Source organism: Scyliorhinus canicula, unplaced genomic scaffold (assembly GCF_902713615.1).
Source record: "Scyliorhinus canicula unplaced genomic scaffold, sScyCan1.1, whole genome shotgun sequence".
Classification (NCBI taxonomy): domain Eukaryota; kingdom Metazoa; phylum Chordata; class Chondrichthyes; order Carcharhiniformes; family Scyliorhinidae; genus Scyliorhinus; species Scyliorhinus canicula.
This window is the reverse complement of record NW_024056033.1, coordinates 39,392-50,074: the sequence shown is the minus strand read 5'-3', so window position 1 is coordinate 50,074 and position 10,683 is coordinate 39,392. Positions and strand designations below refer to the sequence as shown.

The 10,683-nt window shown below is 44.4% G+C and overlaps 1 protein-coding gene across 1 annotated transcript in view; it reads right to left on the bottom strand.

The window, feature by feature from the left end:
• Positions 1–8,192: 8,192 nt before the first annotated feature.
• Positions 8,193–10,683, bottom strand: part of LOC119961716 (zinc finger protein 271-like) — a gene marked incomplete at its 5' end in the record, with an annotated part of 8,455 nt that continues 5,964 nt past the window's right edge. Inside the window, one exon of the mRNA XM_038788997.1 lies at positions 8,193–9,202. Within this exon, the coding sequence (XP_038644925.1) occupies positions 8,312–9,202 (891 nt within the window). The remainder of the gene's footprint in view (positions 9,203–10,683) is intronic.

Here is a 10,683-nt window from a genome sequence, read left to right as displayed (position 1 = left end):
CAGGGCAAAAAGCATGCGGACCCTGACATAAAACATCACACACGTAATTTCCTTAATCAATTGTTAAAATTGTAATCGGAAGGACCATCTGGCATCAGACAAAGTGTGCAATGGGTAAAACTTTAGATACAACTTTTTAAAATGGCAGCGTACTGCAAACGCTGTGTGAACAACTAAAGACCTATCAACAGTAATAGAAGCTCAACAAGTGATTTAGGAAAATAATAGGGGGTCAACTGCTAAAAAGTTAGTTGCTCTATGGAGGGAATATTGTCCAAAATTGAAGGATGTCTCCTTGTTAGCCAGATGGCAGGATAAAGAATTAAAATTGAGTATAGAATTGACAGGTCTTGAAAACGGAATGCGCATATAGAAAAGAACCAAGTTAGGCTATCCACCTTTATTAGAAAGTAGCTGATTAGACACTGCAAATTCGGAGCAGTAATACAGTGCATTGATAATGGTATGTTTATAGAACTGTCTCAAATACGAGGTCACCAGCTGCAAGATTTAATAACTTCTGAGCCTGCGCCTGATTGCTCTGTGTTCTATGCTGGCAGCTAATGTTAACCCTGAGTACCACTGTTTAAAACACCCGATAGAGTCCAGATGAGAGAATATAGTGACCCAAGCCTTGATAACCGCATTACCATATCACCTATCGCACAGGCCCAGCTTCGAAACTTTCCCCTATTCACTATTCCACAGTGGTGGTCGATTGATTTTGCTCCCTCACACTTTTCACCTCCCTTAGATATTCCCAATCCACTCTTTGCTACGATCATACAGTAACCTCGCCCGATTTGGAGAGCATTTACCAAGACAAAAGAAGGGTCTGCCTTTCTTGTCGATTTACCCCACAGCCTATGGCATCAGTCGAGACTTGTATCACCCCACGTGACCCTTTCTGTCAACGAAGGCTACAGTACCAAGTCCTTGGGATTTCTGGCAGCTGCACTATGAGGACAAGCTGATCCTTTCCTTAATGATAGTCAAACCCTACCCGCAGGCACTTTAGAATATTTTAAACGCCCATTTGTCCTCATTGGCACACTGCACCATCATCATTCAACCCAATCTACAACTTCTGAACTACCCGCAGATTTATGGGCAGCCTCCAAACACGAAGTTGGTCTCACTAATGTCCCTCCTGTTGTTATTTGAATCAAACCTGATATGCCCTTACCCTCTATTTCACAGTACCCTTTGCGTCCCGAGGCTGAAAAAGGAGTCTCGGTTATGATTCAATCGTTCCTTCAACAGGGAATTCTGATACCATGCCAGTCCCCCTGTAATACCCCGATTCTTCCAGTTCCTAAGGTAGGAAGACCATCCGAATAGCGTTTAGTCCAAGACCTCCGGCTTATTAATCAGATAGTTGAACCCTTACATCCCATTGTCCCAAATCCAGCGACAATCCTGAGCAATGTCCCACCGGAAGCGACTATTTTTACCCTTGTTGATTTGCAACATGCCTTTTTTGCGATACCCCTCGCCCCTGAATCACAGTATTTGTTTGCCTTTACATTTAAGGGGACGCAATACACTTGGACTTGACTTCCACAGGGCTTCATTCATTCTCCAACCCTTTTCTCACAGGCATTGCATTCCCAGTTAGCGACATTAGCACCTCCTGGTGGCTCCACCATCATTCAATATGTTGATGACTTACTCCTTGCCAGCCCTGATTTCATCGCTAACCAGCGTGACACCTTTTACCTGCTCATCCGTCTCCATTTATGGGGATATGTGATCCCGCCCGCTAAAGTTCATAAAGGCCAACGACAAGTCAAATTTTTGGATGTCCTAATTAGTGCTACTGATCGCTCCCTTACTCAAGAACGCATTACTCCTGTACTGTAGACCCCATTTCCTACATCGCCCAAGCAGGTGCGAGCCTTTTTATGATTAGTGAACTTTTGCAGACAATGGATTCCTAATGTTACTGTGCATTCTAAAGAATTAACTCCGTACTCCTCTCAAAATGCTCCTCTTAAGTTTGAACTACCCGATTCAGCAAAGCTATCTTTTATTACCCTGAAAAACGCCCTGGCTATCGCCCCAGCACACGACCCATGTATGACAGACCTTTTCACCCAAATTCTTACTGCTGTCCATTTGTTAGTCCAGGCAGCCTCTAATCTAACCCTTCACCAGCAAGTACAAGTGCATACTTCACACTCTATTGTGGCTCTCCTAACGTCTCAGCAAACCCAGCATCTGACTCAAGCGCGATTGAGCCGCTATGAGGTTTCACTATTGCAAAACCCCTACCTCTCGTTTCATTATTGTTCAACCTTAAATCCTGCCGTGTTCCTCGAATAGCCCCCCGATAACCTTAACCACCACACGATTGTTTACTTCAGAATCACTTCCTTACCGCACCTCGCCCGGATTTAACAGACAGGCCTATTGATAATCCAGATCTAATTTTTTATGTTGATGGCAGTTCTTCCATTTCCCCATTTGGCTTCCCACAGTCGGGATATGCTGTGGTAACCGACACTGACGTGCAGGAAGCAGCAGCCTTCCAGAACCCTGTCTCTGCACAAAAAGCCGAGCTATTCGCCCTTACTCAAGCATGTATTTTGGCCACAGACAAAAGTACTAATGTTTACACTGATTCTAGATATGCCTTTGGCGTGACCCATGATTTCGGCCGCCTCTGGCAACAGCGAGGTTTTCTCACCTCTGTGGGAATTCCCATTCAAAATGCTCTTTGGGTTAAAAATCTCCTCGATGCTATTCAGCTTCCTCATCAATTGGCAGTTATTAAATGCGTTGCGCACACGAAGGGTTGGACTCCTGTTCAATTAGGAAATGCCCGTGCTGATTCAGCTGCTAAAACTGCAGCTTCATCAACCTCTTTAATTGTTCCCAGTGGGGCTAATCAGGCTCTAAACAAGGTACCTGCATTGCGGACGAAGGGCATGCCAGAGATAGCTGAAGTTCAAAATTTACAGAGGGACGCCTCTGATTCTGAGCGAACACTATGGAAGTCAATGAGGTGTTCGCACTCCTTGACACGAGATCTCTGGCTGACTCCAGTTGGTCAAGTTTGTATTCCAAATTCTTTATTGCCGTTACTTGTTGATTATTTGCATTCTTGTACCCATCTTGGCAAGGAGGGAGTGGTACCGCTACTCCTAAAAACTTGGTGGCACCCAGATTTGAATATAGCAGCGCAAACGCGGCTGGATTGATGCGTCATTTGCATGAAACATAATAAGAGTAAAGGTATTAAAGGTCCTCCGGGAACCACCCCCTTGCCAGATGATCCTTTTGCTTGTATACAGCTTGATTTTATTGAATTGCCAAAAGCACAGTGTTATAAATATTGTTTAGTAATAATCGATGTGTTTAGTAAATGGATTGAAGCCTTCCCCACCACTAATTGTACGGCACATACAGTAGTGAAGTTGTTGTTAACGGAAGTCATTCCTCGTTTTGGGGTACCCAAAATGGTGAGCTCAGATAATGGACCACATTTTGTAGCTCGGATCAATACTGAATTGTGCAAAGCCCTTGTAATTAAACAGCAACTGCACTGCGCGCAGCAGGAATTCTGGAAAGAGCCAACGGGACTTTAAAAGAAAAATTATCTAAATTAACTGAAGAAACTGGGTTAAATTGGCTAAAAGTATTACCCTTGGCGCTGTTTCACATGCGAGTGACACCCCATTCGCGGACCGGACTGTCAGCTGCAGAGATAGTCTATGGTCGGCCAATGAGGACTCCCTGGGATGCCCTTGAAAAACCCTTAGAGGGAGTAGACCTCCATGTGATGGGGGAACAAATGCAGAACTATTTGAATCAATTAACACTTTCTTTGAAGTTTCTTCACTCACAGGTAAAACAGGCACATCTCCCAGTAACGACAGGGACAGCCGTCCCTCGATATCCAGTGGTCAAACCCGGAGACCTCGTGTTGGTAAAAAACTGGGACAGAAAGAAACTAGGACAACGCTGGAGCGGACCATTCCTCGTACTACTGACGACGCCAACTTCGGTCAAACTTGAAGGACGTTCAAGTTAGATACATCTATCCGATTGCAAGAAGATAGTCTCCAACCCAGACGAGAACACAGGATGAAGATCTTCAGTATAATTTTTGGACTTTCTGGACTACTTAGCCTTGATGGCCACCCGGTAGTAAAAAAAACGAACTAAACGAGACCTGCCTTCCAATACCTATTCACATATGTCATATCTTTACGCCGAAAAATTGAATATTAGCAAGTGTTGGGTTTGTACCCACATCCTCGTCCATTCAAGGGAAGGAATACCTCTCCAATCTCTCCCCCTTCATACCGCAGAAACAGTTGAATGGATTTTACGACAAAACCAAACAGGAATCAGGGGAGATAGGGGGAATATGAAAATATGGAGATCTGCTGGCTATGACATGACTAAATTTTCAGCTTCATATCAACCTAACTATAATCATGCCCTGACTCCACCCTCCCTCACCGTCCACTCATATAACGTCCAAGGTTCCATATGTTTTAATAAATCAGGGAAAGGAAAGTTAATGGGGCAAAGTAGGTGCAACCTAACAATATAATCCCCTGGATGACATCAGCTGATGATTTTACAGCCTACAATGGAACCTATTTCATATGCGGCACTAAAGCATATCCGTGGCTCCCCATTGATTGGACAGGATCCTGCTTTTTGGGATATGTCATACCCCAAATGCGTCACCAATCCACCCTTAAGCACTCCCCCTCGCGAGCAAAAAGAACAATTTCTAAAACAGAACGGGCAAGGCATCCAACGAACTGATCTACATGGCCTCAGCATTGGAACATCTGGCAAACGTAACTGCAACAGAAGCCAGGGACACTGGACAGGTACTGGCCGAGGTCTCAGCTGAGCTAGTGGCTGTCCGGACCGTGGCATTACAAAATCGACTGGTTTTGGATTATCTGTTAGCCTCGCAGGAAGGAACGTGCGCTATCATAGGCCAAGAGTGCTGTACTTACATTCCAGATGGCTCTGAAAATATCACTAACCTGGCCGACCATATTAAGAGACAGGCTGCTCAAATTCAAGAAATTGGCAGTGAATTTCACGACTATAACCCGCCGGGTTGGCTAGGGTGGTTGGGTCATGGATTATTTGACTGGATCTTTAAGGCCTTTATTCTACTGCTACTAATGCTACTAGGGATAGGATTGCTTGCCTGCTTGTGTAAATGCATTTTCAAACGAATCATGGATATACCTATTTAGCTAGTTGTCATGATATGACAAAAGGGGGGAGTGTGGTATTGTGTGAAGCAAATAATGGCATGATGGGAAAACTAGTCAAGTCTTCTTGGTACAATTGAATTTAACCTAAGACACAGATTCAGAATATACATAGACAGCATGTCCTGAGAGTCTAGATAAGGCTTGAACTAGAAGCAGTCTTAATACATAACAAGCTGAACAACTATTTTTTCCTGTTCCTAAACAACTTCTTCCCTTTCTTAAAACAAAGACAAGAAAATGATATGAAACTCCAGTCCCCTAAAGGTCAGCAAGGTGATGCCATTGTAACGATTATTACTTATGTTTTACTTTCGATCAAATTCCTGACTAAGTTGTATTCATGTTATCTTGATCCTATAATGTATAAGAATCGCCTTCTTTTCTGTAATATCGCAGACTTGGGACGGACTCAGCAGTTTGTAATTGACTGCTTTCCGACTCCAAGTATCAGCCATTTACTGCTAGCAGTCAGTTCAAATTCGGAAATAAAGTTCAGTTTTGCTTACCTAATGAATGCTGTTTGAATTTCTCTATCACAGTCAAGACGCGGGGAAAATATAAAATACAACAATACCAACTGGCTGCTTCCTGTTAGCTAACCAATCCTCTATCCATGCTGATATGTTGATCCCACACCATGAGTTCTTATTTTGTGTATTAACCTTTGATGTGGCACCTTGGGAAATTCCTTCTGGAAATCCAGATAAATCACATCTACAGGTTCCCATTTATTGACATCACGTGTTACCTCCTCAGAGAACCTTGATAAATTAGTCAATCACAATTGATTCCCTGAACCCCATTTTCAAACACTGGGTCAAAAGAAAAATCAAATCTCCTCTCCACCTCTGAATCCTTTGCCAATTACCTAAGATTACCACGTTCTGTTAAAGAGCCTGTCAACCCCTCTCACCTACTTTCCCGAAAGTGAACAAATTAATCAGGAAAAGTCCAACAAATTCAAATATTTTCCTGTTAAAAGTTTATTGATGAAACAGAAACGTGGTTAAAAAAAACTAATGGAAAATTACTTGAGGATCAAAGACAACCAGAGTAACAGGATGTTCACAATGTTCTGGGTCCCAAATGGTTTCCCTTCAGCTCCTCTGTACCCTGTTCCTGTGCTTCCCAACTTTGGACACGGGGCACTGAATCCTGGGGGTCACATCACCATCAGCCCTGGTCACCCCCCCCCCCCCTCGCCCCTGAACCCTGATTGGTCGGATGTCCAGTTCCCTGTCAGCCCTCCAGCACCTTCCTGTCTCTATTAGCGACGCCCATTGCAGTTTCCCAACTGGGCAACAGGTCCCGTTATTCTCAGCTAAATTCAGCCCTCAGCTCCATCACTTGGCTGTCATTGACATGAGCAATAGAGACAGAAAGGTGCCCGAGGCTCAAATAGGAAGACAAAACTTGTGGATTAGGACCTCCGTAAAGGTCAGCAACTTCTTATAAAAAATCAAATGCCCAGTCAACAAATTAAAAGATCACACAACGAGACTTCAAGTTTTATGACTTTTTATACAACAAACAAACTAGAAGCTATTTTAACTCAGAAACTGCACAGTAAACTATAAAATAGAACTTTGCCCTTTTGAACAATCTAAAATCACACTCCACGATTATAGCTACTCTTTCCTGGAAGGCAAAACTGTTTCAGAACCTGTCCAAAGTGATGATTCATTCCCGAGGATTTACTTCCGTTCTTCAACCAAGACACCGAGAAACAAAGGGAGAATAGAATAGAATGTGAACTAGCAAAATACATAAAAATGGATTGTAAACGTTTCTATGACTACGTAAAAAGGAAACGTTTGGCTTAGACAAAGGATTTGTCCATTCCAGATAGAGTCAGGAGAATTTAGAATGAGGAATAGAGATCTCTACAGCCGCCTTGTTCAACACTCTGGGATGCAGATCATCAGCTTTTGGGGATTTATTCACTTCCAACCCCATTAATTTCTCCAGTGCTACTTTTTCACCAATACTAATCTCTGCCAGTCCCTTGGTTCTCTGGTGTTTTGGGGACAATTTCTGTATCTTCCTCTGTGAAGACAGACACACATTGTTCAGTTTCTCTGCCATTTCCTTACTCCCCATTATAAACTCTCCTGTCTCTGCCTGGAATGGACCCACATTGGTCTTTGCTAATCTTTTCCTTTTCACATTCTTGTCAAAGCTTTTCCAGTCGGTTTTTATGTTTCTCGCCAGTTTGCTCTCATCAGTTTCTTGGTCCTCCTTTGCAGAATTCTAATGGATCTCATGGAATCTTTTAACTTTTCTTGTTCGCCACGGTTCCATTACTTTTCCTGGTCGATTTTTATTCCTTAAAGGAATCTATATTTGTTGTATATATGTGAATAAAAGTTGCAAAAATTCCAGAGGACCATAGGCTGCTCTCCCCTTTGACACAGAGAGAGCTGACTGGGGGTAATTTAACCCGAGGGTCAGCACACCTCAGGCGAGGGGCCTGGTTGAGAAGGCCGGGCCTTCATGAATAAACTCAGCCAGTACGGGAGTTGAATCCTCACTGTTGACCTTGCTCTGTATCACCAACCAGTCGTTCAGCCAACTGAGCTAACCGACCCCCTGATAAATAAGTAATAATTCCTTAAATATTCGGTGTTCCCTGTACCAATCCGTTTCCCAGTCCACCTCAGACAACCTTCCCCTCATAACCTGATAGTTTCCTTCTGTGAGGAACACCCAGATAATTTAAACAAAAGAACCATGTAAACACCAGGGCCCATCTCCATGGCAACGTGGTACACTTTGGGGGGGTTCAAACAGAAATGGAAACTAAATATCTTCAAACTTCCAAACCGCCTTTCACTCTGTGATCCTTGTGCAATTTGAAGCCAGGTATTAGCAACAAGGCTCAAAGAGCATCAGCCCACTGGAGGCAAAGTAGTGAGACCGGCCAGTTTAGCAGAAAGAAACCCTTCGACCATCCCCACTGACCACCTGTCAGAATGAACAAAATGCAGTCCTGGGTGTAGAGCAGAAACAATAACAGCAGAATCCAACCCCTGTAATCAATTGTGAAATTGTTGGTGTCACAACAGGTCCGAAGAAACAGACAATCCCGTCTCACATTGAGAGGTGGACGGTCTGTTCCCAGTGTGAATTTGCTGGTGTGTCCGCAGGATAGATAACCGAGTAAATCCCTTCCCACACTGAGAGCAGGTGAACGGCTTCTCCCCAGTGTGAACTCGCTGGTGTATCTGCAGGGTGGATAACTGAGTAAATCCTTTCCCACACTGAGAGCAGGTGAATGGCTTCTCCCCAGTGTGAACTCGCTGGTGTGTCCGCAGGTGAGATAATTGAGTAAATCCTTTCCCACACTGAGAGCAGGTGAATGGCCTCTCCCCAGTGTGACCTTGCTGGTGGCTCAACAGATGAGATGAATCACGGAATCGTTTCCCACATTGGGAGCAGGTAAATGGCCTCTCCCCGGTGTGAATTCGCTGGTGTCTCAATAGGTGGGACAAATTACAAAATCCTTTCCCACACTGAGAGCAGGTGAACGGCCTCTCCCCAGTGTGAACTTGTTGGTGTCTCAATAGCTGGGACGAATCACAGAATCCTTTCCCACACTGAGAGCAGGTGAACGGCCTCTCCCCAGTGTGAACACGCTGGTGTGACTGCAGACTGGATAATACAGTGAATCTTTTCCCACACTGAGAGCAGGTGAACGGCTTCTCCCCAGTGTGAACTCGCTGGTGTATCTGCAGATGGAATAACTGGGTGAATCCTTTCCCACACTGAGAGCAGGTGAACGGCCTCTCCCCAGTGTGAACTCGCTGGTGTGTCTGCAGGTTGGATAACTGAGTGAATCCCTTCCCACACTGAGTGCAGGTGAATGGCCTCTCCCCAGTGTGACTGCGTCGATGAGTCTCCAGCTCAGATGGGAATTGGTATCCCTTCCCACAGTCCCCACATTTGCACGGTTTCTCCATTTTTGGGTCCCCTCGTGTCTCTCCAGGCTGGACAATCAGTTGAAGCCTCGTCTACAGACACAACACGGGTACGGTCCCTCCCCGCTCTGAATGTTATGTTTTTCAGGCTGTGTAACTGGTTAAAGCTCTTTACACAGTCAGTTGAAATGAAAATGAAAGTCGCTTATTGTCACAAGTAGGCTTCAAATGAAGTTACTGTGAAAAGCCTCTAGTCGCCACATTCCAGTGATTGTTCGGGAAGGCTGTTACAGGAATCGAACCTGCCTTGGTCTGCTTTCAAAGCCAGCGATTTAGCCCTGTGCTAAAGAGCCCCAGCACTGGAACACTCTCACTCGGGTGTGTGTTGTGTGGGTCTCGGTGCTTTTCCAGTCACACTGATGTTTCCAGTCAGTTCACTGGAACACTCTCACTGGGGTGTGTGTTGTGTGGGTCTCAGTGCTTTTCCAGTCACACTGATGTTTCCACAGTCAGTTCACTGGAACACTCTGACTCAGGTGTGTGTTGTGTGAGTCTCCGTGCTTTTCCAGTCACACAGATGTTTGAAATCTTTGGTTGACAGTTTGGGCAAACATATGTCATTCCACAATCATAGTTTGAGGATATTCAGGTTCCAAGGAAGGGAGTGACTATCAGATCGAGATGTGACGTTTGAGATTTCTGTCAGTAATTCCTCCTCGTCTAATATCCTGTAAAAACATTTTACAAAATTCATCACTGTCAGTACAGGATAGAAACTCAGAACAGACAATTCTAGTTTCTATGTCATATTTTTTCCTCTCTTATTCCCCAAAGCTGCAAATCGCCATCCCACACACTTCCTCCATTCTCTTTTTTAAAATAAATTTAAAGTACCCAATTCATTTTTTTCCAATTAAGGGGAAATTTAGCATGGCCAATCCACCTACCGTGCACATCTTTGGATTGAGGGGGCAAAAACTACACAAACGCGGGGAGAATGTGCAAACTCCACATGGACAGTGACCCATAGCCAAGATCGAATCTGGGACCTTGGCGCTGTTGAGGCTGCAATGCCAACCACTGTGCCACCGTGCTGCTTCCCGCCCTCTATTCTTATTCTGCTGTATCTAATAATAATAATCTTTATTAGTGTCACAAGTGACATTAACGCTGCAATGAAGTTACTGCGAAAATCCCCGAGTCACCACACTACGACGCAATTCACCCTCCCTATTCTCCTGAAAATGCTAATTCTGGTTGATTGACAGATCCATGCTCACAGCTTCCTGTCCAGGAGGTCACAACAAATATGAGCTGCAACCAAAGAGAAAATGCTGGAAAATCTCAGCAGCTCTGGCAGCATCTGTAGGGAAAGAAAAGAGCGAACGTTTCGACCCTTTGTCATAGCTAAAAGACAGAGAAAGTGGGAAGTATTTACACTGTGGAGTGAGAATGGAGTCATCTTTTCCTGTCTCTCTGGGTGACTAATGCATTGTCACTGGGTCGGTGTC